Below are 18,754 nucleotides of genomic sequence, written 5' to 3'. Positions count from 1 at the left end.
TAAGCCACAGGGTTGAAAGTTTAAGAAAAAAGTAGCGACAATTACGGTATACAGACATAAAGGCCTCCTCTCTAATAGACGCCTTAGCTCTAATAAACTCCTGGTAAGCACAGCAGTTGAGTAAACAAGACAGCTCCGGCAACTATATGAGGATATTTCACTTATTTTGGATATGCTTAGGGACAAAGTAAACACTGCATAGATTTGTAAAGTGATGAAGATAACATGAAATAATGCCAACCCTCAAATCCTAATTTTGGAGATTACGCCAACATTTGCATTTGAGTACTCGTGTTGCTTTGATTCAGTAACAATGTTTGTAGTTAGTACTACAAATACATCCACGTGCTATTGTCATTGTAATTTAAAAGCGCAATATGCTCCCCCTGTCATGTTTTCATCCCGCAGCGTTATTAATGCATCCGGGGGGGGGGGTATTCATCCTTCTATATCATACAGCTCATTCATCTCAATGTACACAGCATGTGACAGTATAGTAAAGATCGAGCTGGCTCTTTTCTTTTCCTATTTTCATCTTACAGCAAGCGTTGATTGTACAGGAGAGACAAACTCCTCTGACATTTCCATTCACGACGAGTGTACAAAAGCCGGGAGAGGAAGGCGGGGGGCCGCATTGGCTCCAGGTAACGCAAACGCTCGCCCGGCACACCTGCACCGCTGCCGTATCTTCCCGTAAAATATTCTCCAAAGGGGTTTAAGCGTTTACGCCAAACACTATCAGGCAACAATTCAGCTGTTGAATAGGGACTTCAAAGGGAATGGAAAATAGCTACCATTTCTTCCCCTTTTTCTCTCCGTCCTTGCTTGCTTTTCATTCTATATTCCCACACAGCTGCTGTAACAGGCATCATCCGCGGCGTGTATGCCTATTTAAATGAATAATAGCAATAATCTGGGCGTAATTTCTTTCCTTGCGACGTCTAAACAGGCGATGCAAGAAGGTTGTGGGTAAGCAAGGCTGTGTGGATGAGAGCTATGTTACTTTTTTTTTTACACATGAATACAATAAACGTGTAAGCCTGCATGCAACCATAAATGAGCAAATAAACCGTGCGATAGATAATAAATGCTGAGTTTGCACTTCATGTGAGTGAGAAAGGCTAAAAATATCAACCAGCAACCTAAAGAGAAAACAAAGTGAGTGGTCTCCACTGTAATAAATGCTAAAATACATATAATTGTATTTGTATTTCTTCTTCTTCTTCTTAAAATTATTATGTCTTTTAATAATATAAATTATATATAATTATATACATTATAATTAATAGTAATTATTATAATTAATAGTAAATAATAATAATAATAATAATAATTACTATTACTAAAACATGCATTTGTACAGATAAATGCCTTAGCTCTCATAAACGCCTTACCTGTAATAAAATGTAAAAAATAATAATTGTATTAACTGTAAATTATTATGTATTATTAATGAAAAATAAGCCCAAATTTTAAAAAATTAAAAAATTAAAAAATTAAGAAATTAAAAATAAAGGCATCCACTCAAGTAAGTGCCTTTCATATACTACATCGTAAAAAAAAAAAAAAAGATAAATAACTTAAAATTAAAATTAAAGACCTCCACTCTCACGCTCCCTCCACTCTTGCCCACCTGTAATAAATGTCTGGAACGCTCTGCAGTTTAGTAAATAAACGCTGTCAGGTACAATATGCGTAAGAATGGTAATAACATTTCCATTTTAATATTTACTAAATAAGGTTATTTGACTATAAGTATAAATTGTATAAATATGTTAACTGCAAGTCAACAGTTACCCGGCAACAGAAACAAAAAACAGAAAAAGAAAAAGAAAAATGAGTGCCGGTAAAGATCTGCAACACTTTTTTGATGTATGCCTCCTTCCCAGCACTCCAATAAACGTGAAAAAAAAACAAAACTGAAATAATGCGATTGCATGCTCAAATTATTTATAACGGGTCACACAACCCAAACCATAACATTTATAATGTTTTACAAAGCCATCAAATAAATGGAAAGGGGGATTAATTGCCCCCCGGTTCGACCTTAAAATAATTATTTGGAGGCGAGCGAACTCCAAACTCCAATGAAATTGATACACTTTGATAATTAGATTCTTGGCACTGACCCGCTGGAGTCAATAAAGGTTATTAAGGCCAATTGCTGTCTAAACGCATTACGGGCAGGGGGTAAACTGTCCGTCCGAGCCCCCGCCCTTCCTTCCTTCCTTCCATAGCACAGACTCCAACAGCAGCAGCCAATATGATAGCCCATTCTGGGGCTTGTGTCTCCACTCTGCCATACAAAAACCAGATTGGATTCACTTAACCTTTTCCAGGACTTTGATCAAATGACTGCAATAACATTTACATTGACCCCCCCGGCTCCCCATCACCCCACCCTCGCCTCGCCTCGCCTCACCTCACACTCTCCAATCTCCCATCGAGGCTCGCCTACAGTGGAGCCGCAAAACTCAAGCATAAGCCGTTCCTGGCTCTAACTTAAATGTTTGCAGTAGTCTTCAAACCGGTGACAAGGCCATAGATGATCTTTGACTGCTGGCTCCTCCATCACTCACAGCCATGTGAAAAGTGACGTGTGGCGCCCCCTATGGCTTGTTTTCAAAATGCTTTGGAATATATGCCAGCATATCATCATTAAACAAGCGGTGTTCAAAGTGCGGGCTGGGGGCCCTTTGTGGTCCCGGGTGTTTTTTATAGGCCCGCGGCACATTTTAAACATATAATTTAACAAGAAACCTAAAAAAAAAAAAAAAACAGCAAAAATAAAAAAAAAATAAGCAGTAATTTTACAAGAATAACCTCCAAATACTACGGGAAAAAAGTTGTAATCTCACCAGAAAAAGTCGTAATTTTACAGGAATAACGTCATAATATGAGGAAAAATGATGTAATTTCAGCAGCATGAAGTTCTACACTAACATTTTATCACCTTTTAAACATTCACAAAGTTCATATTTCGTTAGAATTTTAGTGACCAACCTACTTGGTTGGACACAAGAAATTATTAAGTGACTCACGCGTATTCACTTGTCTGAACGTGCCTCGTGTTTTTGGATCCTTGTTAAAACATCGTCCTGCTACTTAAACCAAAGATTCATTTAGCTGGTTAGCTTCTTCTTCTTCTTCTGCTATTGTTTATTGGTGCCTAGAAAGCAGCTCACACAGTTAGCTAGTTTGCTAGCGACCATTGACCAAAACAGCAAACGACACAAAGGAGATTGATTGACAATGGTTTCCAGCCAATCAGGACGCAGAAGACAATGGGCGGGTTCTCTCTTTGCCAATAAGGACTGTGGCGCTATATTTAGCCGGCTATTGTCTACCGTGGGGTCCTAATATGCTCGTTTACTGAGACGAGGTGAAGCTCCCTCAGTAAACAACACCCTCTACTGGTAGCACTAGTAAATACAATAACAAACACATACAACAGAGCACCGATAGACACACTAATACACCACAAGGACGCGGAACACAATGCGCGTTCATAGCTGTTAAATAAATATGCAAAATTGCACTTAAATAAACCTGCGATGTAGCGAGGGAACACTATCTCCAACTCACGTACGTCTCTCATCCGTTCATCCTGGGAAAGACACTTCTTCATTCTCATTACGCAAGATGCATTCAGGGACACTCAGAACATCACAAAAATGGCTTTATAATGTGTGTGTGTAAATAAACAGGAAGACAAAGAAAAACATGAAGTGGATACCCTCAATTTGCTACATTTAAGTATGCTGAAAATACAAAATACACTGAAACCAAGTAAATTTACCCCAAATTATGTGATGTCTTTGAACGCAACCCCCTCATTGCTCATAATAACACGGTTTAAAGTGTGATTCAAATGTTCTGCCGCTATTAAAGAGACTCGTGTGAGACAAAGAGATGTTTAGACTTGAGTGGCATCTTTGAGCTTGACATTTGGAGCTGTTAATGCATAAAAATATCTTAATCCTCTCATGTAATTTATCTTTCTGTTCATTAAATAGAGTTAAAATTTGGCATATTTCAGACATATGCTATTGATGATTAATCATGATTAATTAATTAGAATTTTTAATCATTTGAAAAAAAAATAATAATAATAAATAACTTGCAACTAGCATATGTACATGTGTTGCTTTACAAAATATCAAAGTGGCCCTTGCATCCTCGGCGGAAAATGTTTGGACACCCCTGCATTAGAGGAAAGGTCAATGACTAATGGACAATTACATGCTAAGACGCTGCAAAGACGTTTTGCTTGATGGCCGCCATGTTTTTCAACCAGTCATGCTTATATTTTGCCCATGTTAGTCAGTCTCCTAAGGGTTCCTAAGGGTGTGTGCCAACACCCCTGAGGAGTACAAAGTTATCTTACACAAACAAATACATACAGTGATGTGAAAATATTAGGACACCCCAAGTCTGGCCCCCGGTCCTTTGCTCTTTGCTTTAGTTGACTTGCCCTGACCAAGACCATCACATCAAGTTGTATTCTGGGTTCTATGGTTATCATCACGCTTTTCCTCTTTAACATCACTGGCTCCCTTCTGTGGGGGCATCGTTAAAAAAAACATCTTTTGTTTGCCTTTTGAGACGCATTTTTCATGTGTGCTCCAAATTGTTCCACTTTTGTGGCGTTGGACTTTGGAGCTGGTGGTGCGTGATTGTCTATCAATGGCGGCCCCTACCTTGAAGCAGAGGCCGACTTTTCTTATTAAAGATGAACGCGGAACAGATTCCTTTTACACGACAAGGAGAGGAGGAAAAAAAGACATAGGTGTGACCAAACTGAGGGAAAACAGGGAGTGACAGGCTGGGTGAACGGAGAAGAGGAAGACATGGCCCCCGGTACCACTTCCTGTTTGTTACATCTTGATGTATACAAGTGTACTCCGGCTGGAGTGGATCCCGTTTATTATTATGAAAGTAGATTAATTTCCTTGATAAGAGCCTCGTCTAACAAGGCTGCTGTCAAGCGAGACGTCGATATGGGAGAGCGGGAATGCGCGACGGCGGACGCCTGCTCCTTCTTCTTCTGCCGCCACCGCCGCCTTTTTGAAGTCGTGAGACGAGCAGCCACAGAAGTCGGGAAAAAGTGACAAATTAAGGGCGGGGGGCGGAGGGGGGGGGGCTGTAGTGTGCGAGCGAGAAGCTGCTAAATCAATTAAAGTCACGCCGAGTGCATACATTAACATCAATGGCGTGCACACACATGCAGGACAGGAAGAAGAAAAATACAGGGGGGGGGGGGTTGCTCATTGCTCTCTGTCGACGCTCCCTCCTTTCCCAGATAAAAACATCGGTATTTAAAATGTTCTGCATAAAGCCGAGCCTCTTTTGCTGCCTATTGTCAGTCACTTTGGGGTAGAAAGCGCATCATTGTTGCTAGTTAAAGGAAATGTCACTACTGTGTGATAGCCGTGATAGCACACTCCTGAGGGAAGCAGCCAGACGGGTCAACGTGGACGCTTGGATCACAAGGGAGCGGAGAACCTTTACGTTAATGTGAAAAAAGCACATTTACCTTACATACACACACCCTCACACTTCAGAAGCCTGCCTGTTTGTTTCGAGCAAAATCAATTCATGAGCTCGCAAGCTTTTGTTTGGCTTACTCACCTATTTATTTATGTTTTTTTGTTTTTTTTTATCAGAGTGTCATTCAAATGGAAGGGGTTGCATTTGCATGACAACAGGCTTCAGTTTGCCCCAGGGAGAGGCAGTAGCCATAAAACAGGCGGAGTCGACATAGTCCAAACGTTATAGCAAATGCAACCCACGTGAGGACCAGGCTGGATTTATCAACAACATACAATGCAACAACTGAACCAATGCACATCGTGGATATCAGGGGTGCACAAACCTTTCCACCGAGGGCCGCATTAAGAAAAATTGAAGGATGCGGGCGACCACTGTGATACACTAAAACCAATATAGGTCCATACATGCTAAGCTATCCGGACAAAGCATGGTGACGAAGCAAACTAGTTAGAGTTATATATGGCCCCCGGGTCACACTTTGAACACCCCTGCTGTATAACATGAGCATGTGTGTGTTTTAGATATACTGTATCTACATATCTTTATAAATAGATAACACTAATAATCAAATATATGATACTTGTTTCCATTGAGCATCTTCATGGTAGAACTTCCCAGGTGCAATGCCCCTCTGCACGCACAATCCCACATGTTCGGCCAATGCACTCCTCTCGTTTCGTTGTCATTGTTATTATCACAGAGGTTAACTTCTCTTTACGCTTTTAAGACTTTTATTCGATTTACTCCAAACATTGGTCGACTTTGTCTTTGTTATGTTCAAATGTTAACGCAAAAACATCGTCCATGCAGTTAGCAAAGGTTTTATGATGTCGACTATAAATTTCCTATAAGATAAATTATTTTGAAGACCTTAGATGTTTTATTTGTGCATTTTTTCTGCTTTCTGGATATAAGACTCCCTCTCAGGTTTTTAGCATGACGGGCCAGATCAAGTGCTCTGGCAGGGCTGCATATGGCACATGTGCCCACAGGTTGCCCACCCCTGCTCTACAGCTTCAAATTTGAATTTGGAATTAAAACAAAAAAATTGCCGTATTTGTATCAAATCTGCAGGCAGGAGCAGACGATTCTAAATGTCCAAATATGTGTAATAAATGTGTATTCTAAATAACGCAAGAAGAGAAATGTTGTGTGTTGTGATCTCACCACGACCCCCCTCCCCTCCCTTACCACCAAATCTATAAGTCACATGCATGAAGTGCTTTTCATCAGCGTATCGAGAGGTCGCCGAACAGGGGAATGTAAATATCGCTTGCCAGAGCAATAAATGTTGTCTTTTATCACGCCGGTGAATTATTACATCTGCGCCAACAACTGTAATGTTGTTTTTTTTTTTTTCATCAATAAACACTACTACGGAATAAATACACAAAATAAGTGAGATGTAAAAATAAAGAAACATATTTATCATTTTATACAGCGTGTATCCCCACTACAGATTTAAAAACACAGATGATACCAATTATAAATATACAACAATATGCTTTGTTGTATTATCTATAGCAAGTGATATTAATGTAAATAACAAGCACATTGTTACAATATTACACTATATTATACATTTAAAAAAAATATGTATTTTTATTTTTATTGTTAATATTATATATATAAAAAAGATGGATTCAATTCCCTACAGAAAAGGAATCCACATGTACACACACACACACGCACAAACATTGGCGTGATATTTATAATAATGTTGAGGATTTTTTCATTTGTATTTAAATATATCAATTTATTGTTGTTTTTTTATTTCTTTTTTGTACTATTATTTAAGTATAAAGATTGTAGAGAATGGAAGAAATTCAAATGTGGACACACACACACACACACACACACCTATACACGTCTTTGTAATATTTACAAAGTGGTATTATTGTTTATAATATTAGGATTCTTATTGTTTATTTTATTTTAATTTAGTTCATTTTTATTGACAATATATATGTTAATATTAAAAAAACGCATCAGATCGTAGTGCATGGGAGAAATTCAAATGTGATCACACACACACACACACACACACACACACACACACATGCGTCTTTGTTCTAATTTATATTAAATTATATCACTGTTCACAATTATTCTGACTTTTTGTGTAATTTTCTATGTATTTTTTCTATTTTATTATGTTTTTTTGTCTTAAAGGTCCCTGTGTGAAGTCAAAATTTGAGTGCATTCCGGATACGGACGCACACTTCTACACTTTTTCTGTATTACAGTATTTATATCAAGAGATATCATTGTCAAGAGTGCAATTTGAGTGCACAGAGGAATTCCAAGTATGGACACACACACACACACACACACACACGCAAGCGCGTACACTCACACAGAGGCTGTGTTTTACTTGGCCGTTCTGCAACGTTAGAAAGAGATGGCGACACTACAACACAAGGGGAGCGAGCGAGGAAGAAGAAAAAAAGACCTCACATTTCACTTGATGCCCTTCTCTAAATGCAGGTCCAAATCACACACTTCATCTTAGGGCCCCTGGAGGTGGAGCTCCAGATGAGTTTAGCTCCTGTCTCCTAAAAAAAACCCACCCACTCACCCACTTGGACAGCTAGAGAGCAAGGCACGGAGAAAGGATAGAGGAGAGAGGAGAGAGAGAGTGGAAGTGCTCTCAGTCTTTATCCCTGCCTGAGCATTAGATGTGATTACTGCTCAGCTCTGCACACTGACACACACTGAGAGCTCCTGGAGCCTCCATCAGTGGGTGAGAGACTTTTACAAACAGCGGAGGAGAGAGAGGGGCGGCTTCAGTGATACAAGAGTGCCCCCTGCTGCTTCTCGAGCATCTGCCTGCTAAACAAACACACACGCTTTGAGACCAAAGCATGTATATGATGTGTGTCGCACGTGTGTACAGTTCTGCCGAGACTTAATTATGAGTGTGACATTACAAAGTGATTCCTTTACAGTCGCTGTCTGACTAATAGCGGCGTCCCTCTCCGCTATAAAACGTCTGCAAGGCCGCGATTAAACAAATGACACGTCTTTAATAAGGCGCCAGTCCATCATGTCATTTTAAACACGCACACACGCACACACGCACACTCCTCCCTCCTTTTGGACCACGGGGCATTTGGTGGGCGCGACGTCAAATGTGTTGAGGCATGACGGCCATTTATGGATGTTAAAGCGCTGATATTAAACGACAAAAAGTAAAAGATGTTTATTATGCTTATTTTGTACTGCATTATTTTTAAATTACTATTCATCATTTCTTTATTATTTTCAATATGTATCTTATATTTTTAAAACATACTTTACTGTCTGATAAAAACTATACATTGTATCTTCATATCATATGACTTTTTAAAATTATTATTATTATCCAAAACATGACAAAGCCTTACTTTGATTTTTCTCTGATTAAACAACAATAAAAAAAAAAAAAAAATTTGAAAATTAAAAAAAAAATTGAGCACAGAGAAAACATGGAGAAATATATCATTGAACGGAACCGTTTGTATTTGAGAAGCCCAATGCCCTGAGGTCTCACAAGCACGACAAAAGTATCACTATATACTATTATTACTGTTATTATTATTATAATAATTATTATTATTATTAGGGGTTAACAATGTTTTATGCTTGTGTGTCAATTTGTGAAATAATAATGATAATATCAATAATAAGAATTAAAAAGTACTTTATTGTATTCTGATTTTACTATAAACATTGATTTGTATGGCTGTTAAGAACGCTAAAATGTTAGCCTTACAGGTTTTATGATCTGGAACAGCTGATTTCTACTGTAGTTGCATTATTTGCTATGGGAGATACTGTTGCTAAGCAAAATGTGAAGACACGTCTCTGAAAATGTCCATCACAGCAGGGCACTTGTTATCTTTGTAAAGGCGGAATTTTTGAAATGCAGCTCTTGTATTGGGTCCCAGTAAACCGCGTGTCATGTGCAAAGCTCACCATGGTCTCCATGAGCTTCCATTCCTTCTCCAGCTCATCCATGGGTTTGCTCCACCAACTGCAGAAGCGCGTGTAGCGCTGGCCCTGAAACCAGTACTGTCGCAGCCACTCGAACTCCACCTGCATGCACATAAGCATACATGTAAACGCACACACACAATCGACATGTGACGTAGCATACGGGCCGAGCCAGAGGCGACTCCATTTTTTAACTTGATTTATTTAGCATAGCAGTTTGTGTCTGGTCTGTAATAACTGCCCAGCTTGTTTTGAATTATTAAAAGCAATTTGGGGAAAAAACAAAACAAAACAAAAACAAACACAACTCCCTGGTGAAATCATGAGACCTTAAATCTTGACAATTTTAATCTGGTAATGACAATTTAAGGGCGAGCTTTTGTTGTGTGACACATGATTTACTTTGCTGTGGTAAATTAGCGTCTTAAATGCAGCAGGATGATGCTGTAATGGAATAATCCATTCCTTTTTGTTCCAACTGTCGTTAAAATCACAACATCGTTGTAAGAAAGCTGTTGATTGGGTAAATAATAAAAGGTAATAAAATCATATTTGTGCATGTATAGTATTTGCCTTTGTTTAGTCGATTACATTCACAGTCAAAATCTGGGAAACAATATACTGTTTGAGTGTTAAGTTGCTGTGTGATGATTTTAGCCTTCTATCTAAGATGACACCGCGAGTCACACTGTTATATTGAGCAATGATCTCCTGCAATTTCCGATGGGTTGACAAGCTCATCGTAAGTTTTCTCAAAGCTCGTGATTGGCTCCTGTAAAATAAAAAGCTGCCTGGTCCTCACGGACTCGTGCGCACCACAATATGCCATTTTATGACGTGGACATGTGCGGTTTATAGCCCGGCGAGCTTATGTACGAATCTGTTTTTCTCTCTAAATTTAGTGGATGTGGTTTAAATGCTGCTGTATCTTATTCACCGGAAGTTACAGTATTTGTTTTAATATTATTTGGTATGCATGAGAAAGTGCAAAGGAAATCGTAGCACTCTTAGGCCACATGGTAATTTATTAACAAGTATATTGCACAACACAGCAGCAACAGAACCAATGTTGGAACAGTGGTAAGGCACACACTGCTGAGTCAGTATTAATATTGCTGAAATTTATTTTTTCCCAAAAAGCTGGTTTTCTCTCTTTTTTTAGTCAGGAACTGATATTTTCCTGAAACATACCCATGTCCTGATGAAAGACGAGAGTCTAATCTTTCTTTTGGCAGGTTGCATGTTGATATAGCCATAAAACACAATATTCTGTGTGCCTTGAAAAATCCGTCCAAATTGTCTAAAATGTGTCTTTTGCAAAATGACTGGGATTGAATGAGTTAATTACAATTCAATGTAGAATTATTGTTTTTTGTTTGTTTTTATAGCAATGTATGATGTGAAAATAACACATTTAATCAAGATGCAGCATTTTCAGCGGGTCCACAATAGTTGCAAATGTAAAATAGTGCTCAACTTTTCGTAAAATGTCCTATTTAATGGTGGAAGTGTTTATTTTCTCAGTGTGATGCCCTTGAGGATACAGTGTGATAGCACACGGAGGGAATTCAAACAGCAACCCAGCTCAGAGGAAATCACACTCTCACCCACCGGCACACCTGAAAACTCCGCCCCCTTTCCTGCTCTCCCGCTTCCCCTCCCCTCCCGCCTCCTTTGCAGATGACAGTCTCGCATACCATCTCTCCTCCGCCGGGACAATTTTTTTTGTCTCCCGCTCTTTTGAAGTGCTGATTTAATACTTGCAAGGACGCACGCTCCCGTAAAGCCAGGTGTTCGAGCTGTGTCGTGTGTGTTTGTTGTGCCCTTGCATCGCACTCCTTTGTTTGCATCCTTGCCTAAAAGTTGCCGGCGTAAGCGCAGATGTCAAACCCCCCCCCCACCAACGTAAAGACGAGAAGATGCGAAGACGACGCCGCCGCCGCTCACTTGCCCTCCCCCAAATCGTCCTACAAAGCGTCATCCTCAGCCAAAACAAAGCAAGCTCGGCTTCATTTTGACAAGTGTACAACACAAAGTAGAGTCGCATACATTTCAAATGGGACTCGCAGCACCATTGTTGCCTTTGTGAGAGCTATTTTGTTTACAGTTCTTCCAAAAAGGAGCTTTAGCCTCGTACACAACAGGCCCTGTTTAGCGTCGCTTCACAGGGAAGTCGCAACACGGCTTCTGTGACATGCGTAGAAAGCAAAATGCTCTCGACGTTTTTGTCTTACCAGTATTTCCATACAATTCCAGTCAAGTAGAGCACAAAGAAGTATTAGGGGTACACTGAAAATGCCTGTGAATACCCTCGTTCATCCAGGTCATTGTACTCTCAGGGCATTCAATCGATCGCAACCGGACTGTTCAGGTTGTCTTAGAAGACGCCTCTCATCCGAGCAGGCTTCATCAGTTCATGCTCAAAGACTAGGTGGGACACACAGCAGTCACACTAGATGGGACTCTGAACAGTCCAGTTGCTATCGGGTATACTGAGCAAAAAAAAACGACACTACCGGTTTGAAGGCGAAATATTACAACAATAAAGAAAAAAGTCGTAAAATTACAAAAAAAAATAAATTTCAATAAAATATGCCTCTTTTTAGCATAGTAATAGTAATATTAAAACATAAAATTGTAGTTTTTTTTTTTTGGAACAACTAGTTTTCTGGGGGGGGGGTTTGGAGGGAGGTTTCAGAATGTTACATGAATAAAATTTGTAGTTTTCTGAAAATAAAATGTGTAATATTTTTTAAAAAGTCCTAATTTTTATTGTATTTGTTTTCCAGAAACAAAAGCAATACTTTACAAATATAAAATGTTTCAGATAAAACCCATACGCAATCCTATTTGAAGAAATTCATATTCGGCTTCAAGAACAAACACCAACTTCTGTTAAAAGGTAGTATTCATGAACTATTTTTTTTTCGAGAATACAGTGGTCATCTTACAACAATTAAGGCTAATCACAGGATCAAGTCATAATATTATGTAAACGACGTAAGCTTTTGTCAAGAATAACGTCATTTTACAAGAATAAAATCGTATTTTGCAGAATAAGACCGTAATCTCGTGAGAATAACTTTTCTTTTTAGAAAATAAAGTTGTATTCTTGTAGTTATAGTGGAACTTCGGTTAGCGTGCGCCCCGGTTTGCGTGATTTTCAGTTAACGCCGAAAACGTACGCCTCAGTTTTGCCACGATTTGCGTGCATTCTCCAGTTAGCGTACAATATGACACACGTCTTGCCGTGTTCTTAATACACTGCTTGAGTCCAACTGTGTTCTTAATCTATTTTTTTTTAATCACAAAACATCCTTCCCTGTTAGCATCCTATTAGACTATTGTACTTTTCGAATGATAGTTTTACATGCATGAAACAATTCTAAATGCATATACAGTAAATGACAAATGAAGCAATAAATGAACGTTTAAGGTTTCTTTTACCTTCAGTGAAGATGTGACTGTTCCCAACGACACCATGTGGCGGCCAGATCAACCACCACCAACTTCCTGTTTTTAGTCACGGCAACAATTGTCTTCATTGTCTTCATCATTTATATGTTTACATACATTTTGAATTGTTTTCTGCATGGAAAACAGGCTTTCTGGAACGGATTAATTGGATTATTTCTTATGGGAACATTTGATTTGGTTAGCGTCCGTTTTGGTTTGAGTTGGACCTTCTTGGGTGAATGAATGACGCTAACCAAGGTTCTACCCTAATTCAATTTTTGAGAATTTTTTACAGAATATAAATAAATCTTGCAAAAATAAAGTTTTTTTTTTTTTTAATAACATCAAAAACCACTGAGAAAAATGTCATATTTTAGGAGAATAAAGTCATAATCTTAAGACAAAAAGGTAAATTCAAAAGATAAAGTCATAATCTTACACAAACAATGTTGGCTTTTTCAAGATGAAGTTGAAATGTTATGAGAATAAAGTCGTATTTTACAGAACAATCGTAATCTTGCAAGGATAAATGTTTTTTTTTAAGGGGTTAAGTCGCAAACTGATGTCAAAAATACCATAATTTTAGAGAATAAAGTCATAATGTTAGGAGAAGAAAGCGTACTCGCGCGATAGAGTCATAATCTTACATAAACAACGTCGGCTTTTCAGGAATAAAGTTGTAACTTTATGAGAATAAAGTCATATGATACAGAATAATCATAATCCTACAATATTTTTTTTCAAGAAAATAAAGTCACAAACTAATGTAAAAACTTCCTATTTTTAGAGAATAAAGCCAGAATTTTATGTAAATGCATTCTTACAGTATAACGTTATCATCTCAAAACCTTTCTTAAGGAAAAACCTAAATTGTAAGAGTTAAAACGGTTCCTCTCTTGCCATCAAAGTTCAAGTAATTGTGTCATGTCAGTACGATACAATGTCAGTACTGTTTTTACGATTATAGACTACTAGCAGGGGCTATCATATTATTACACTCGTATGACTGCTACGACTGTACAGCCAATATGGCAGCAGTTTCTTTGTAGTCCCATGCTGTTTCCACTGCTGCGTAGTGTAAGCTTGTAGTTCTAGCCGAGTATGTTCTTCAGTATGCTCTGCACTATCTCGGTGAGTGGGGATGATCACTCTGATCCCAGCAGGGATGACACGCGAGGAGCGGGCCTTGTCGGCACTGCTCAGCAGCCTCTCGGTGGCTCCATACAAGCCACTCTTCAAAGAAATGTCATCCTTTATGCTCCCGATATCCACTCCCCCTTCTATCGCTGTAGCTCAAACAACACACAACAAAGCCGCTGAGGCCCGATATCGGACATGCTTCCCCTTCCTCTCTGGCTTCGGTCTCTCTGATTGTCTGCCTGTCCTTCCGCCAGAAGGGGAACAAACCGCTTTGAGGCCACATGGCTGCCCGTCCCCTGCAGTCACAAAGCCGGGCATCTGGGCCACTGTGCAGTTGTGGCATTTAGAGGGCTGAGTGTCCAGCTGAGCGCTACCAAGATCCGGACAGACGGATGGAAAAGAGAGAGAGTTGTCGGTGCTAGTTTTTCCTCTTAAGACGACACTAGTGGCTCCCCCTGCGGCAGTTGCTGTCATCTCCCCAGGTGATGGACACACTACCTGCACATTAGTCGGCACCTGACTACCCACTGTGGCAAAAGGAAAGTAGCTCCCTTGCTCCACATTTAATGAAGCTCCATTTTTTCTCCTTTATGGTATTCCCTCAATCAATTCCCGGGGACCGGGAGGGCCCTGAGGTGAGAGCTGATGAGAGTTGGATCGATCCCACTCTGCTGCCGTCCTCCTGTTTACTTCCACCCCGGAAGCCTCACACATCAGCGACGGGAAAAAAAACAAAAAAAAAACACCCAACAATGTCAAACTTAGTGTGGTTGACTGCTAGCTACTGTATGTGACCGCCGACACTTCAAGCTTGCACCTCCGCAGGCCATAAATATCACTCAGAAGCTCTGGATTTAAGTTGGACAACATGGGGGACATTAACTATCATGAATGAGACACTATCAGAATGTTCTGAACTCCTGTTTCCATGCCAGCCTTGTAATAAGCAGGATAACGCCGCCTTGAGAAGCAGCGCACTCCGTTTTGCCTCGTAATCAAGATGATGCCATCTTCATGTTCGCTCCCTCGGTTTCTTTGACAAGTACTTTGGCTTCCCCCCGTCCTCCGTTTAACTTGATTTTGCGGTCGGCATTCCAAGCGGCTTGAAGCAGCTTCCTCAAGTCGTATGCTTTCCTGCACGTCAGCGATGCTCATTCATGGCGACGTTAGTTCTTTTCGGCTTGCTTCTCTGCCTCAGCGATACCACCTTGTGTTTTTGTTTTTGTTGGCGAACTTCATGATGAGGACAGGTAAGCTGACCCCCTGTTGCTCTCTTGAAGCAACATCATCGTGTTCTCGCTTGTATCAGCTGCCGGCCATAAGACCTGCGTGTCATTTGGAGCCCAGTCACAATCACATTGTCCATGCACGCGGACTCTTCCAAATTTTGCACGATTTCCGATATAATGCAACCTTTTTCTTCATTTTGCTTCTTTGAAGCATCCACTTTTCCTTCCGGTCCATCCATTTCTTTATGAAGTGGTGCATTATCATTCCTCAATTCCGAAAAGTAAAGTACACCAACAGAAACTTACCACTTAGAGACTTACAAACAAAAACGAGCGTACAAACTACATCCGGCAGGCATCGGCAGGAGACATGCTTTAAGGGGTTCCAACGACGTTAAAAAGGCCCCTCACGTGAGGTGTTTCAAAGCCACCTTGCAAGGTCACGAGCACCTGCATGCGGGAAAAGCTCCGATATTTACCGTGGGGGGGCAGAGGGGTTCACATCATTAGCAAGGGGGAAAGGGGCGGGGGCGGTCCCTGAGGGCACTCTGTCACACACCCACCTGGGAAGTGACACAGTAGCTTTTTAAATGGGACACGGCGTTTGCGTCTGGGATTAGCATTTCAAAGGTAAACATGCTGGGGCCGGGTGGTGATGCTGGGTTGGAGCCCCCCACCCCCTTCTCTCGTTACCTAAACAACCCGCATCCACTGTACAATTTTTTGAGCAGTGTTGTTTTGTTTTTTTTATTACAACCGTAGCTGCACGAGTTAATCGCCCGGCACAGAAAGTCAAAGCTAACGATTATGCGTAAACATTACCTATCGTACATTACTGTAGCTGCACGAGTTAATCGCCCGGCACAGAAAGTCAAAGCTAACGATTACGCGTAAACACTACGTATCTTACGTTACTGTAGCTGCACGAGTTAATCGCCCGGCACAGAAAGTCAAAGCTAACGATTACGCGTAAACACTACGTATCTTACGTTACTGTAGCTGCACGAGTTAATCGCCCGGCACAGAAAGTCAAAGCTAACGATTACGCGTAAACACTACGTATCGTACATTACTGTCGCTGCACGAGTTAATCGCCCGGCACAGAAAGTCAAAGCTAAACGAGCGTTTCTGCCATGCGATTCGGAATGCTAAAGCTAAAACCAATACTGCTAACAATGCCACTCATAATCGTAAGTGCCTCGATTCGTGCCGGTGTCTCAAATGAACAACAACGTAACGGCATTAGCCGTAACGGGATTTTAGTTGTTTCTAAAGTCAATAAGTCAGTAAGTCAATCAGTCAATAAGTCAATAAGTCAATAAGTCGTTTTGTTAGCACTTCCGGAAGTAGCGGAAGATACTTAGCACATTTTTGCTATAATTTTTGTGGGCTTGTGTGAACACAGAACATTTTGGCAAATGTTTCAAAAACAGAGGGAAAAATTGCTGCTGTTTTCTGCTAGCTCACCCACCATTTTGTTGGCACCCAACTGAGGAGGCACATTAGCAGGCGCTAGCTTGCAGTTAGCATTTTCCTTGCGTGTGTTAAAACAAAAGAGACCCAGAGGGCAGCGCTCGGGTCAGAATGCTCGCACGTCTCAGGCTTGTTCACGCTGCGGTCGTCCATGTCAAACACAACCTGTGCAATATGCACACGGCCGCACGCCAACGTGGACCGGCATCATAAATAACGTTGCTAACAATACATCATTTAAGTGGGCGTTCTGCTCTTGTGGGCAACTTCAAACAAATGGCCACATCGATCATTGCAAATGCCAAGAGGGGTCCCCCCCCCCTCCACCTCCACCACCTCACCTCAACACATAAATGAACAACTGTTCTTTATAAATAGCAGGTTGCTCGGCTGAATAAATCGGTCTTGTCCTCCTGGTGGGGGCGTATTCTTGCTAATCCTGGGGCGCTGCGTGGCAAGCTAGCAGGTGTTGCTAACTCAGCTAGCACTCCCCCTCCGAAAAAGCAACCCTATTGTTTGGCAGTGCTGAACAATTAATATTGTCTCCAACCTTTAAACAACCTTACGTCAGACTCATCTGTCATGGCGTCCCCGCGTGCTAGCGTCGACTTCGATGTGCGCCGGATGCCCAGGGGGCGCAAACGCGAGGGGGACGAGGTGAAGTGCAATATTAACTGTTGGCCTGCGGCAAGCGAGCACACAGGGGGGCTATCGATGCCCCTCGTGGTCCTCTTTTTTGACCCCGCGACACCCCGAGCCAGCATCGCTCATTGTTGCGAGTGAAAAGAGGCTAGCAAGGGGCGCCGGGGCATGACTCCCATCTTTAGATAACATATGGGGGGACTGTTGCCGTACAATCCATCACAGGCCGGCAGGACAAATGAGAGCAGCCTGGATTTTGAGGCATTTCCCTGAGTGGAAACAAGCAGCTAAGTGGAGGAAGGAGAGCTGGAAGGCTGTTTTTGCCGCACTTTACACAGCTTTAACCTGCTATCAGACGGGCCTCCAGGTCAGAGTCCCATGATGCTCAAGCAAAGGGAGGGCGTGTAGAAGCGGGATCAAGTGCATGCTTATGCTAATCGCCATCATGTTGAATGCAGTGCAGGACACTACTAGCTTTGCTGTTACAGCGGCAACACAAATTGTTGCAGAGGAATAATGCATGGACCACTACATCTTGGCAAAAAACTGAAAACAGGAAAATCTCGCTTGAAGTCAGCTGGGATAGGCTCCAGCATACCCCCGTGACCCGAGTGAGGACAAGCCGCATAGAAAATGGATGGCTGTTATACGCCATTGTTCATATTGACAAGTTATGATAACAATACACCATGATGTTATCACTACCTTGATTGGCCAGTTGGCTGCGATAAGCAACATTCTCCTAGCACACTGAGTCGTGTCATGCATTTACTGTACACTCTGTGTCGTGCCTAAATGTGGCGAGTGCTTCAAACGACACATGTTTTTGGTTTAAATCGATTCCACTCTCTCGTGGGAATGACATAATTTATTCTTGTTCAGATGTGTCATATCTGCGGCTGGTCTTCAACCATTTGTGACTTATTTGCAGCGCCAGATGGGTGACAATTTAAAGCATTAGGTCAGCAATGCACAGTTAAGGTCCCAACCTTTAAATATCACACATGGGCGCGCAGTACTTCGGTAAACATGACTATGAATTTTAAGTCCTATTTTTGCATTAAACAGCACCGTGCAGTGCAAAATGTGCGTCACTCGGACAGCTTGACTTAATTATTTCCCAATCGATGTTTTATGAGGAAAACAGATGTATTTTATGCGTGCAATTAATTCCGACAACTTTGTAGTAATCTGTTTTCACTTTGACTTCAAAAAGGGGTCCTTTCTTTCTGGACAAAACAGCTTCCTTTGATTCCATGTGGTGAAACAATAGGATTCTTCTAATG

General features: G+C 41.0%; 1 protein-coding gene across 1 annotated transcript in view; it reads right to left on the bottom strand.

Annotated features, from left to right (window-relative positions):
• Nucleotides 1-18,754, bottom strand: part of fto (FTO alpha-ketoglutarate dependent dioxygenase) — a 188,870-nt gene that overhangs the window by 118,479 nt on the left and 51,637 nt on the right. Inside the window, exon 8 of the mRNA XM_054770762.1 lies at nt 9,511-9,630. Coding sequence (XP_054626737.1) covers nt 9,511-9,630 — 120 coding nt within the window. The remainder of the gene's footprint in view (nt 1-9,510; nt 9,631-18,754) is intronic.

Source organism: Dunckerocampus dactyliophorus, chromosome 3 (genome assembly GCF_027744805.1).
Source record: "Dunckerocampus dactyliophorus isolate RoL2022-P2 chromosome 3, RoL_Ddac_1.1, whole genome shotgun sequence".
Taxonomy (NCBI): domain Eukaryota; kingdom Metazoa; phylum Chordata; class Actinopteri; order Syngnathiformes; family Syngnathidae; genus Dunckerocampus; species Dunckerocampus dactyliophorus.
Note: the sequence above shows the minus strand (reverse complement) of the source record. Positions and strands in the feature narration are given on the sequence as shown.